This window comes from Pollicipes pollicipes, unplaced genomic scaffold, assembly GCF_011947565.3.
Source record: "Pollicipes pollicipes isolate AB1234 unplaced genomic scaffold, Ppol_2.1 Scaffold_5724;HRSCAF=6776_pilon_pilon_pilon, whole genome shotgun sequence".
Lineage (NCBI taxonomy): Eukaryota > Metazoa > Arthropoda > Thecostraca > Pollicipedomorpha > Pollicipedidae > Pollicipes > Pollicipes pollicipes.
This window is the reverse complement of record NW_023596746.1, coordinates 20,445,787-20,458,767: the sequence shown is the minus strand read 5'-3', so window position 1 is coordinate 20,458,767 and position 12,981 is coordinate 20,445,787. Positions and strand designations below refer to the sequence as shown.

The 12,981-nt window shown below is 62.7% G+C and overlaps 1 protein-coding gene across 1 annotated transcript in view; it reads right to left on the bottom strand.

Annotated features, from left to right (window-relative positions):
- pps (protein partner of snf) overlaps positions 1 to 12,656 on the bottom strand; it is a 30,888-nt gene extending 18,232 nt beyond the window's left edge. Inside the window, exons 1-20 of the mRNA XM_037226243.1 lie at positions 12,640 to 12,656; positions 11,723 to 11,871; positions 11,296 to 11,412; positions 10,604 to 10,774; positions 9,955 to 10,010; positions 9,412 to 9,515; positions 8,906 to 9,030; positions 8,146 to 8,285; positions 7,506 to 7,696; positions 6,628 to 6,698; positions 6,154 to 6,233; positions 5,890 to 6,012; positions 5,451 to 5,655; positions 4,820 to 4,922; positions 4,059 to 4,595; positions 3,135 to 3,309; positions 2,561 to 2,662; positions 1,744 to 1,861; positions 1,353 to 1,519; positions 82 to 851 (exon numbers count right to left, since the gene is read on the bottom strand). Coding sequence (XP_037082138.1) covers positions 82 to 851; positions 1,353 to 1,519; positions 1,744 to 1,861; positions 2,561 to 2,662; positions 3,135 to 3,309; positions 4,059 to 4,595; positions 4,820 to 4,922; positions 5,451 to 5,655; positions 5,890 to 6,012; positions 6,154 to 6,233; positions 6,628 to 6,698; positions 7,506 to 7,696; positions 8,146 to 8,285; positions 8,906 to 9,030; positions 9,412 to 9,515; positions 9,955 to 10,010; positions 10,604 to 10,774; positions 11,296 to 11,412; positions 11,723 to 11,871; positions 12,640 to 12,656 — 3,521 coding nt within the window. The remainder of the gene's footprint in view (positions 1 to 81; positions 852 to 1,352; positions 1,520 to 1,743; positions 1,862 to 2,560; positions 2,663 to 3,134; positions 3,310 to 4,058; positions 4,596 to 4,819; positions 4,923 to 5,450; positions 5,656 to 5,889; positions 6,013 to 6,153; positions 6,234 to 6,627; positions 6,699 to 7,505; positions 7,697 to 8,145; positions 8,286 to 8,905; positions 9,031 to 9,411; positions 9,516 to 9,954; positions 10,011 to 10,603; positions 10,775 to 11,295; positions 11,413 to 11,722; positions 11,872 to 12,639) is intronic.
- Between the last annotated feature and the right edge of the window lie 325 nt (positions 12,657 to 12,981).

The window sequence follows — 12,981 nt, the reverse complement described above, 5'->3', positions numbered from 1 at the left end:
AATGTCATACCCATGCACCATCAAACTCTCACTGACCAGAAGTTCGCCCCTGCCCGCCTCCCGTCCCACATCCGGCCTCACCCGATGGTGACAGTGGAGGAGGGCTCCTTATCCCGGTCGGACATGGCTCCCTCGTCCTCGGGCGCCGGCTCGCCGTCCGCCGTCTGCTCCTCCGGCTCGCTGCGGGCCGCCGGCTCCGACTCCGGCTCGCTCCGGGCCGCCGGCTCCTGCCGTGGCTCCGGCTCGCCGCTGCGGCGCCGCTTGCGCCGCTCGTGGTCGCGCGCATCGCGGCTCGAGTGGCGCTTGCGGTGGCGCTCCTTGTCCCGGTCAGACCGCTTCTCCTCGCCACGAGGCTTCTCGGCGTTTCGCTCCGTCTTCCCCTCCTCGTCACGGATCTTCCCTCTGTCTCTGTCCTTTCCCCGGGCGGCGTCCTCCTTGTTGTCGCCGCCCTTCCCAGCATCGTGCCTCCTTTCCCTGTCCTTCTCTTTGTCCCTGGTCTTCTCTTTGTCCCTGTCCTTCTCTTTGTCCCTGTCCTTCTCTTTGTCCCTGTCTTTCTCCTTCTTCCTCTCCTTGTCCTTTTCCCTGTCGTTCTCCGTCTCCTTGTCCTTGTCCCTCTTCCTCCCCCGGTCGCCATCCTTCTCCTTGCCGCGGCCCTTGTCGTCGTCTCGGCGCCGGTGTCGGCTGCGCTCCCTGTGTTTGTCACGGCTGCCGCCGGTGCTAGCGCTGCTGTGGTGGCGCCGGTGCCGGCTGGAGGAGTGGCCTCGCTCGCCGCTGCCGCTCCGGCGTCGGCGCGGCTTGGACGACGTGGACGTGGACTTCTTCCCATCCGAGGACTTGGCGTCGGACTTTGTCTGCGGGGAAGCCGCGCTGGTGTGAGCCCGACATGGTGCACGACAGAACACGGCGTAGCGGGCGTCTGATTGTCAATATTTGCAGCCCGTCCCAGAGCATCACTGAAAACGCCATATGAAAACCGAAAAGCTGTCACTGTTTCATTGATCAACACCTAATGACGGCAATTCAGGGGGCAGCGTGACATAAAACAATTCATACTTCCATCACCACGTCCCTCCGAAATCCGCACGTCCAGCCTCCCGCCACGCGGGGTTGCAGGGCCGGTCATCTCCAGTTGCCGACGGGCAGCCTGCGTTCGTAATAGGTCACCTACCAGGTCAGAGCCGGGTCGCTGACCAGGCCAGCGCTGGCTCACTCACCTCGTCGCGTTTGGGCCAGTCACCAGGCCAAGTCCGGGCCAATTACCAGGTCATGTCCGGGTCGCTGACCAGATCAGAGCCAGGTGATTCACTGGGTGACGCCGGGGGTCACAGCCGGCTCCCGCCCGAGTCACTCACCGGCTCGGGCCGCGGCGCCGGCTGCTCGCCTGTACAGATCAGACAGCCGATGTCGTACACGTGCTGGCCGTGCCGCTCGGTCGAGTCGGCCAACACGGCGCCCGTGGTCGGCTCGTCGTCGACGGCCGGTGGCAGCAGCTGCTCCGCCGCCGGAGTGTTTTTGTCCTCTGTCAACAGGGCACATCCGGTCAGCCGTTCGCCGCAGTGCGCCGCCGTTCGCCGCCGGGCGCGACTGTTTGCCCAACTTCTCGGCTCAGCCCAGCCGACGCGTGGCGAGCCGACCGAGCCGGACGAAAGTTGGGCGCTTGTTTCCATCAGTGGCCTGTGAGCGGGCGTAGCTGCGGCGTCAATCAGGGTCGACGGAGCGGCCACCCAGGCGCGCTGTACTTGCCGATGAGTTTGAGGCTGTCGTCGTTCTCGATAACCTGCTCCCCCTTGTGCGTCTTCATCACGAACTTGTTGCCGAGCGTCAGCATATCCAGCTCGTGTTTCTCGATGGCCTCCAGTTCCTGGCGGCAGCGGACGGGGCACACCGTCGGCCCGTGAGGTTGACACACACAAAAAAGACGTCAGCGAGCCGTTGCTGCGTTTTACATGCAACTCTATGCATATTATTGTATCAACACATAGATGGAGCAAAATCGCAGACGATCGCAAACGCATTTCAAAAACCGAGATTATCACATCCACGTATCACTACCGTCGGCAGATATTCACAGCACGGGTAGCTACAACGCAACAACGCGTAGACGCCCATGTTTAGGCTTTTAACGATAACCGTTGGCGAATGACTGCAAAACGCATAGCTTAACACGGAACCTAGCGTCTACTGCCGCTGATGCTCAGCTGGGTTTTATCGTCCGACGTCGGTTGGCCCCAGGTAAACAGAACTTGACGAAGTGAGGTGATCCTGACGAACTGTGACGACGCAGTGAATACCGGCTTATGGTTGTAAACACACTCACGTAACAGGGTTTACGGACGTCAAAGATGCCAATGAACCGATAATGCGCATACTCATACCATGAAATATGGTCGATACTTAACGGTGATTTCATGCGACGCCTGGCCCAATAAATCGGACAGCGGACAAATGGCCACACATCAACATCACACGAAAACAACACAAGATCTTCGGTCACCGTGACCTGCACATTTCCATGGACATGTGCATCGCGCTCCTTGACCGTTTGGCAGGTAGGCCTGACCTTCTTCTCCTCCCTCTCCCGCCACTCGGCGAGCTCCTTGCTGGCCAGCTCATCCGCAGACATAGTGACCAGGCGGGCCGGGTCGACCTCCCGTAACAGCACCTGCACACGGACGGCGCGTCAGGACCACACCTGCCACGACCGCACCACATGACCGTCGAGCGCGCCGGGGCCAGCGCAGCTGAGGCCTCGCGTCCACCAGAGGCCGCATCGCCAGCTGTTGCAACAGCTCAGTGCAACACTACGCAGAGAATGCGCAAAACAGAACGCTGCAAACCGCCCTAACTTTGCAGATCCCAACTAATGGCATCAGCAATGTTATGGTGGAGATAACCTGTCCGGGCTCTAGACGCGACAAAGCTCCGAATGTCAGGACAAATCTGACCTACCGAGTAGCAACCTCTACAACGTGCTCGTTAAGCCTCTTCTCGTTTCACGTAACGGATTAGATCCACTGCGATCTTCCCCACAACGTCAGACACAAACACAAAATCTAATGAGATCCACACAGTTCGGCGAAACAGGAGCGGAACAGGAGCCTACAGACGGCTAAGGCAAACACAGCATGACGCACCTTCCTGAAGAGTCCTAGATTCTTCAAGTCCTTGAGGTTAAATATAAGACTCCTGTACTTTGCTTTGTACTTAAAGTTAACATCTTTATGCAGCATAAATAGTTCATCCTCGATTTCGTTGACAAGCTTCTTTATTTCGGTCATTTCCCTCGCGACATTCTTGTCATCCTTGCACCTGTCGAGATAAGTTATTGGTCAGCATGCGGAGCTACACAATCCGTAATATTTAGAGAACACAGCATCAGCGACACAATACCAAGTCTCTACACTCGTCCTAGGAAATGCGAAAAGTAAACTACAGATCCACTCACGTCAATCATTGCCTGGAAACACCGCCATTCGGCTCGTCTGAATCATTAGGAAACGTCGTTGACACTCGAGATTGTTGGAATAGCAGTTTGTAACTAGCAAATAAAACCCTTGACCCAAACCATCCCATATGAAACAAACACCTCTCGAAAACAAAAATATCGCGGGGTTTCCATCCCGACACCAGCCGTCCCGCCCGGGGAAGTCGGCCGGCCCGACACTCGACACCAGCCGTCCCGCCCGGAGGAGTCGGCCGGCCCGACACTCAACACCAGCCGTCCCGCCCGGAGGAGCCGGCCGGCCCGACACTCAACACCAGCCGTCCCGCCCGGAGGAGTCGGCCGGCCCGACACTCGACACCAGCCGTCCCGTCCGGAGGAGTCGGCCGGCCCGACACTCGACACCAGCCGTCCCGTCCGGAGGAGTCGGCCGGTCCGACACTCGACACCAGCCGTCCCGCCCGGGGGACCCGGCCGGCCCGACACTCGACACCAGCCGTCCCGCCCGGGGGACCCGGCCGGCCCGACACTCAACACCAGCCGTCCCACCCGGAGGAGTCGGCCGGCCCGACACTCGACACCAGCCGTCCCGTCCGGAGGAGTCGGCCGGACGCACCTGCTGTACAGCACGTCGCAAAGCGTCTTCTTCACGTTGGAGCGCAGCTTGTCAATGTCGACGATGCGCTTCTCCTTCGGCTCGCGCTCCTCCTGCTTGTGCTTCCGCCGCCGCACCGTCGGCGGCCGGCCGTCCGGCTCGTCGGTCTTCCCGCGCGGCGCACCGTCCGCCGACGGCTTCCGGTGCGCCGGCGAGTCCGCCGACAGCTTCCGGTGCGCCGGCGAGTCCGCCGACAGCTTCCGGTGCGCCGGCGAGTCCGCCGAGTGCTTCCGGTGGGAGGGCGAACCCGCGTGCTTGCCGTGCGCCGGCGAGTCCGAGAGCTTGCGGTGCCCGTCTCCGGACGGGTGCCGGTGGGGAGGTGAGCCGAGCGACGCCTTGAGGCGCGCCGCCGGCTCGGTCGCGCCCCTCGGTCCAGCTGCGGCGGCCGCGGCGCGCTCACCCGCGCCGAGCGTCGCACGCGCCGTCTGCGCCGCCGAGCCGGCCGACGGTCGGATGACGTGGATGTGGCCGGGCGGCGCCTTCTGCTCCGGCTTCTTCCTGCCGATGCGCGGCCAAAGGCTGGCGTCACAGACAGGCACCGGCGCCTGGGGAGGGGCTGGCGCAGGAACAACGGCACAAAAGCGGGGTCTCACAGGCCCACGCGCCGACAGACCGCCTAGCGGAGCGAGAGCGGGTTGACGCCAACCCCACCGAGATGACAGCGATAAGACGCAAATGGTTCAGAACTACAGCGCTGACGAGCCGGGAGTGGCTGCACTCACCCGTAGAACTTGGCCGCTGGAAGCATGCCCGGTTTCAGGACTTCAAAAGTCGGATGGGTCTTGAGCCACAGTTTCAGGTTCGCCACTGTTGGTGCGTTGGGACCTGCAGGGGCCGCCACGTTTAGCTGATATGTAATGCCAGAAGACGACGTAAGAAACACCGACTGGGTGGATACCTCCCTCTCATTGCTTCAGTATGTCGAAGCGGTATCAAAATCACGCATCACTGGAGCCGCCGAGGCTGGAGCTGCATTACCAGATCAATCAGCCAGATCACACATCTGGGCCAAATTAAACAATGCTGGACTAAAAAAGCAATGATCGCCTCCTCTGTCCGCGCGGTCCTGTCCTTCCTCTGTCCGCGCGGTCCTGCCCCTTCTCTGTCCACGGCGTCTCGTCCCTCCTCTCAGCGCGCGGTCCCGTCCCTTATCTGTCCGCGTGGTCCTGTCCTTCCTCTGTCCGCGCGGTCCTGTCCCTTCTCAGTCCACGGCGTCTTGTCTCTCCTCTCAGCGCGCAGTCCCGTCCCTTCTCTGTCCGCTCGGTCCTGTCCTTCCTCTTCTGTCCGCGCGGTCCCGTCCCTCCTCCTAACCCTCCCACTCTGTCCGCGTGTCGCCGCGTCCGGACCCCTCACCCGTCAGCAGACGGCCGGAAGTGCGCTCAAACACGATGACGCGCGCCTCTGGGGAGGGCTTGGCGGCCGGCCGGGCGGCGACGGCGACGGCGGCGGCCGGGGCGGCGGGCGGGCTGGCGACCGGGACGGCAGCGGGCTCCGGGGCCGGCGCCGGCGGTGGCATCGTCTTCTTGGAGCTGCCGGCGTCCAGCTGGCTCTGAAAGTCCTGCCGAGAACAGCGGCACGTCAGGGCGGCCCGACCGCGACGAGCAGGCACGGCAGGCAGACCGCTGTGTAGCCTGGGTGGAGTCGATCAGGGCTCGCGCCAAGCCATCGTCGTTTCAACACAAAACATGTCCTGTTCCGCGGATGTCAGACCAATGCTACCGAATTTCCTGAGTCCTAGCACCGAACGCCAGACAGCAAAGTACGCCGACATAGCTTCACATCGCACTCCCACCTTGGGCAGCTTGACCACCTTCACTGGCTTAGGCTGCGGCGGCGGAGGCGGCGGCGGCGGGGGCTTCTGCCTCTGCTGCGTCTTCAGGTGAGCCAGCGAGTCCTGCGCGTGCCGCTGGATGCACTGCTCGCTGCAGTAGACAGAGCCGGGACGCGGGGGGCGGACGCAGCCAGACGCGATGCAGCGGACCGGCGGCGGCGGCGGCCGGGCCGGCTTGGCCGGCGCCGCCGCCGCCGCCTGGCGCGCGAGCACCGCCGCCTCGCGCTCGGCCGCCTCGCGCTGGCGCTGCTTGCGCTTACACGGCGGGCATACCCAGTCCTTGCCACGCTCCTCCATCTGGGCGCCTGCGAGCGGGGCCGGCAGCTGTTACACTGACGTAGTCTACATGAGTGCGGTAGGCCAGCATCCCAACAACGCGCTGCTGGAGGCTCGATACGTGTGTGCGTGCGCATGTGTCCACCAACCGGACGACTCAGCGGTGACTGCCAAGGGCGCCAACATAAGCGAGCTTACGGCAGAATGTGCGTCGACTAAACGACGGCGTCTGTTAACGTCACGCTCACGACAAATTGTCGGTATGAGAGTGCCAACACAAGACGCGCCCGAGTGGCGCGACTGCCGCCTGAGGACCGAGGGCAGATGGCGAGGCAGAGCAGAGCGTCAGAGCCGTGCGCGGGGCCGCCTCGCCGACCGAGGCGTCTGCGCGGGACCGGAGGTCGCAGCGGACGGACGACTCACCCATGGCCCGCGTGACGCCGACGCAGTTGCCGTGGAACCAGTCCTCGCACTTGTCGCAGCAGATCATGAACCTGTAACGGGCGCGGTCCGGGCGCGTCAGGGGCTGACAAGGCGGCGCCGACTGACTTCCACCGGCGGCGCCGACTGATCACCAGCGGGGCCGACTGATCACTAGCGGAGCCGACTGACCTCCACCAGTGGCGCCGACTGATCACCAGCGGCGCCAACTGATCTCGCATGGAAATACTCCAAAGTATCCAGGATAATTGCACACAAGGATGACTGCACCCTCGAAGCGACAGAGAACGCCGAGAACTAACTTGTATCCTGGACGGCTGACACAGAAATAAGATACACTGCTGACAGGCGACGTATGACTGCGGAACTCTAGGACCTACTCAAATGAACAGCACAGGAAATGCTACGACTGAGGCACCTAGATATTTCGGTCAGGAGGGAGGGGAGGGATCGGGCCTCCGTGGCCCACTGATAGGCAGTGGAGACTCGCTTCCACAATCCAGTCATTCCCTCTTCGTCCACTAAAAACGCGTATGATACACTGGAGCGGACGCCAGGATAGCTTGTCACTAACGAGTAGGACAGTTGAAACATCGAACACGTGGAAGCCCGCCACTCTGCGAGTACAACTGCCTAGAGGCGCGCATCCACCACAAGCAGCCGCCTTTCCGATACAGCGACGGAGAGAGTACCTGACTTCAGTTACAATCAACACAACTATGCTTCTGTGAAGAGCGAACAGCGTGTTCTTTAAAAGATCACGTCCGGATTTGATAGCTGTGTGACGGCTCCACGCGGTATGTTGCTGTTGACTGTTCGCTTGTAGCTATGGGTTTGTGTAGCGCTGTCTTCCGTTGTACCTGTTATTGTGTGGCTGGCGACAAATGCACCAGAGCTTGTCAGGGTCATCCTCTGACTGCCAGCCGTCGCTGTCCTCTTCCTCATCGTCCTCATCCTCCTGCTCGTCCTCATCCTCCTGCTCCTCCTCAGCCGCCTCCTCCTCCTCCTGCTTCCATTTGCCCTGCAGGCGGTCCGGGGCCGGCTGCCGAGCCTGTACCGCCGGCGGCGCTCCGTCCACGCCCTGACAAAGCATCGCACTATGACCTACACGCTGGCCAGCTGGCCCAAACGCACACCCCACAAACGGTGACACCCCGGCCCGGATCCTGGCGGGCAGCCCACTTTGGTTTGTGCCCTCACAAACTGCGAAAGTGATCCATACAGTGAAAACTGCGGCGAGTTGTCGCACACCCTAGCAGGCGAGGTGCTGTTCCACTTCGGTTCGCACCTGATCAGAAACGCAATCAGCTGAACAGCAGAACGACAAGCAGCCAACAAGCCTACATCCTGACAACCAAGCACGCAGGTCCTCAGCCAGGCAACAGGAGCCGCCCTGGTCCACGCTGCAAGCAGTGACACTCTGGACAACAAAAGCCGTGGCGAGATGAGAACGCTGCACGAAGCGGGCAGGCCGGCTGGCGCCGTGAGCGCGGTGCCCACCTTGACCATGACCTTGACGCCGCCTTTGCGTTTGACGGGGCTGCCGGCGGCCGGCTGCTGCGCCTCCTGGCGGTCCTGCAGCTTGAGCGGCACCTTGCGGTCGCGGCGCGGCCGACCCGGAGTGCCGCCAGAGTCCGGGTCTGCGACACAGGGTACCGGTCAGAGAAGGCGGCTGATTGTGCGCCGCCCACGGCCGGCGGCGTCGGGCACGTGCGTCCCACGCGGCCCGAGCGGCGCCTACCGCGACGGTGCGTCAGCCCGGCGAGCGGCGGTGCGACACCACAGCGGCCACGCCGCGCGCTGCGTCGGAGCGACCAGGGCTGACAAACTAGGATGGCGGCGAGGATCCGGCGCATATGCTACATATTCCCACGGTTCACACGTTGCATTCACGCTCACGCGTTTGCAAGCGAACATGAACGCAACATCGTCGTGCCAACACCACAAGCGTGTCTGCCGGACTTGGCCAATCGTTGCAGCGAGTCACTTCATTGAAGAGAAGGGATAGGTACGAAGATAGGTCTCTATGGTCCGCATGAGCCGCCGCCGGGCCTACAACGGACAACCCCCGATCGCACCAATGAAGTCACCCACGCACCCCTGATCCACAGTCCAAACCAAGTGTCAGTTCTGCAAGCTCAACGCGCATGGGCTGTTCGCACGCCCTGTCTGCACCCAGTGCCCGTCCAGTGCACGCGTTGGAAGCCTGTCCTATTCACCCGCACGCCGCCTGGGTAACGATTCAGCCTGCCCCACTGACCTGCGCTGGCCAGCGGCGCCGAGTGCTGCTGCCCGACCAGCGACGCAAGCGTCTCGTCATCGCTATCGTCGGCCGCCGGCGCGTGCACGAAGCTCCGCATCGAGTTCGCCGCACCGCGCGTCGGCCTGCCGCGCGGCACGCCATCTTCCGGCACTGAGCGCAGACTCCCGCTCGGCTGCGTGCCGCCACGGGCGCCACGCCCGCGGCCGCGACCTCGCCCTCGCCCTCGACCGCGGCCTCGGCCCCGACCTGAAAACACAGCGGTCAGCGGTGGCAGTCCAGCAGGATCTCAAGGCTCGGAATTGTAAGCTGCCCTGTATAGAGCATATGCTTGGAAGATTCAGCGCCAAGGTCCATGAATACGATTGTAAAGACGTGTGTGCATATACCCACACCCACTACAACTCACACCTACCCCACTTTACCATATAGAATATGGACGCCCACCTCTGACGGGCGGCGCGGCCGGGCTGGCCGGCTCCCGGTCGGCAGCGGTGGCCGTCGGCGGCGTCAGCTGCGCCTGCCGCTCGCGGTTCAGGTTCTCCGAGCGGATCTGCTCCGCCTGTTCGCGCAGCGTCTGGTCGGCGCGCCGCTGGGAGCGACGCGTGCCCTGCGAGGGGCGGTCCGGTCAGCGGCAGCAGCGCCCGCCCGTCCCGCCGGGCTACTCGGCAACCGGCGACGACCGCCAGCGCTCGGCAGACGCGGTACGCTTGTGTGTACAAAAACAGGGGCGGTAGCCTACAAACCGTTCACAAGCGACGTGACGCGCCAGCCCACGCGTAGACTCGGAGCGCGGGCCGCGAGTGCCGCAGGCGCAGCGACTACCAACGACTTCACCAATCACGGACCCGTATCGTCACCATCAAAACCATCCCACCGCCACAGGCACCACCAATCACGAGTGGCAGGGGACGGGCTGGCGGGCCGACACCAGTCCGCGCGCCGGTCTGTCGCCAGCTCGGCCGACCGGCGCCAGCCGCCGAGCAGCTCCCGCCCGTGCGTGCGAAAGGACGGGGTCGGCCGCGCGAGGGCCGGGTCGGCTTACTCACCGGGGCTCGTCTCTTCGGCCGACCCCTGCCGCGCGAGCCGCGGATCCGGTCGCCGCCTGAAAGCGCGGGTGTGTGGTCACCGGCGGGTCAGCCGACACACTGGCGCCGAGTGGCGGCTCACGCGCCGTTTGCAGCGGCCATTACAGGAATAAACTTGTGTGTGACTGTTTATATCACATTTTTGCTAAATCTATCGGGATTTTAAGCAACTTTTGACCAAGGGCGGATCCAACGGTGTGGGTACGTGCCATAACTCTTCTCAGATGATGAAATAAAATGTGCACTAATCTTGCTTGATTTCTGTGCAGATCCAACCGAATTTGGGGTTTGTCCAGCCTGCAACAGAACGGAATTTGGCCCTCCCAAAACCCGGCGCTGAATACACACCCGATTTCCATCTAAGCACGGGACTGAGCGACAAAAATGAACGCACAGCGCACACCCGAAAAGCACGTGTCACGTCGAGAAAATCTGATAAGCCGGCAGCCTTCGACACAACCGCCAGCGGCCATTACTAACAAGGCGTGGTGTCGACACAATCAGCGAAACCACAAACGCAGGGAGCGTCGCCGCCCGGGGCGACCTAAGGTCAGCGGCCGGCGCGGCTGACCGGGCGCGTCTGCGGCCGCGGGCGCCGGCGGCCGCTCACTGTGGTCGGGCGCGTGGTGGCGCTCCACGCCGATCAGCTCGTCCTCGAACTCGCCGCCCGTGATGTTGACGCCCATGCCGGGGAACGACTGCAGACCGTCGCCGAAAATCTCCCGCGCCTCGTCCGAGCTGAGAGCTGATTCCAGCCGGTCCAGCGCCTCCGAGTCCAGGACTGCGGGCACGGGCCACACACACACGTCAGCTGGCGGCAAGCGGGTCGTGGCGGTCCAACGTCTCCAAGTCCAGGACTGCAGGCACAGACCACAGACGTCAGCTGGCGGCAAACGGGTCATGGCGGTCCAGCGCCTCCCAGTCCAGGACTGAAGGTACGGCCACACAAGGACGTAAGCTGTTGGGAGGAGGTGGGCGTCGCTTGCTGGTGGGGGGAACGCAATTACATCGACACGTTCACAAGGCATGGTGAGCCGTCCCTCCTGTACTAATTGTAGCTGGTACTTAGAGGTGGTAAAATATAGCAAAAATACACATAGGTGTGATTTCATCAACCTAGGGTACGTGTGTCAAAGCAAGTGCGCACACCGCCGTGATCCCAGCGCACGCGACAACAGCCCCTGGGAGCCGGCAAAGCGTGGCTCACAGCCCAGCCTGCCCCTCGCGAGATGAAAGCGGGGCGGACCGGCACCGCGAGCGGGTGGCCGCCCGCGAGGGAGCGCCCCGGCTCGGCCCACTGACTGAGGTCGGCGTCCGGCGTTGGCAGCGGATCGGCCGTGGCCGCCTCCGGCAGCGGCGCCGCCGGCTGCAGCGAGTCCTGGTTGATGCTGACGATGTTGACCGCGCCCGGGTTGCTGGCTGCGGGCGGGACGGGGCGGGGCGGGGCGGCGTTAACGCCGGTGGACACGCAGAAGCCGACACAACACCGGCCAAACCGAGACCGCGGGTTGACACGGCGAGCAACCCCATCCCCTAAAACACCACAGTGGTCCTATACGGAAAATGTCATGCTTACCACGGAGATCGTGCTCTGTAAGTATCATGGGCACGAACGTCGAGCCATCCTATGTTCAAAAAGGCAGCACTCTAGTCATACGGTGCGAGCGCGCAGACGGCCAGACAGAGGAGACGCTCCGCCCCAGAGGGGCGGCCGGGCCGGCCTACTCACAGATGAGCTGCTGCATGGTGGCGGCATCGATCTCTTGCGTCTGGCCGGTGGCGTCGTCCACGACAATGATGATGGCGTTCTGGGCGGCGGCCGCCGCGCCCTCGTCCTCGCCCACAATGGTCGTGTTGGACATGGCCGGCCGGCCGAGCCTGCGAAGGTCAAACAGCGCGCACATCAGGAGCGCGCCGCTCTGGTGCTACGTCAGGAGAGCGCCGCCCCGACGCCAAGTCAAGAGAGCGTCGCCCTGATGCCACCTCAAGAGAGCGCTGCCCCGGCGTCACGTCAACAGAGCGCTGTCCTGATGCCAAGTCAAGAGAGCGCTGCCCCGGCGCCACGTCAACAGAGCACTGCCCTGACGCTACGTCCGGAGAGCGCTGCCCAGACGCCATAACAGGCAGGGCAGGGCGACAACGCAGCGGGCCTACCACCGGCCAACAGCTGAGGAATCAACCGAGGCTTCTATCATTCCGTCTCGCAACACGTACCAGGCGTGTTGCGCTTGGCACCAGCCGAAGGGAACCGGCGTCGCGTCCCATGTCATGGACGACGCGTATTTGTCCTAAATATGCGTCAGGTCCAAATCGCTCAAGACTCGCTCGACGGGTCCCATCGCTCCCCGTCCGGCGCCAGACAGCCGGGCCACCCAGACTGCAAGCATTTTCACCACCTCCCCATCATGAGGAGTTAGACAGCATCAACACCTATGTGCTGCCAGGCGCGGGGGTGGACACAAAGGCGTCCTAAACAGTACCTTAGCAATAGAACCTTGTGGCAACCCCTCACCCTACTGACCACCTTGTTGTATTGTCATAAGGCTGATGGCTCCACTATGGACGGAGCCCAAATCCTGCCACGTCCCGCGGATGGAATATGCGCTACCGGCATTCGTGTCTGCTGCAATCAAAGCGCGAGGCTACCCGTTGGTGGCCTTCATGGGGCTCACCGATCCAACGGACCCAAAACGTCCCAGATCCCGCCCTGCGCCGGGGTTATGATACTGACGCGCCTACGCACTCAGCGACTGCCTCGCTAATCCATCCCCCTTCCCCCCCCCCATCCTAAGCCATTGCCCGTTGCCATACACAATAGGTGGCAGCAGCTGGCGGGCAAATTCACGGTATGAGGATTGCACCCCCGCTTAAAGTCTGTAAGTCAGGCGTTACTGAACGCATTTAACAGACTAATGCTCAACACAGCAGGATGCTAGCGGCGGTCATTGCCAATGTTCGCTAAAACTGGGAATGCACCTAACTCGGCTT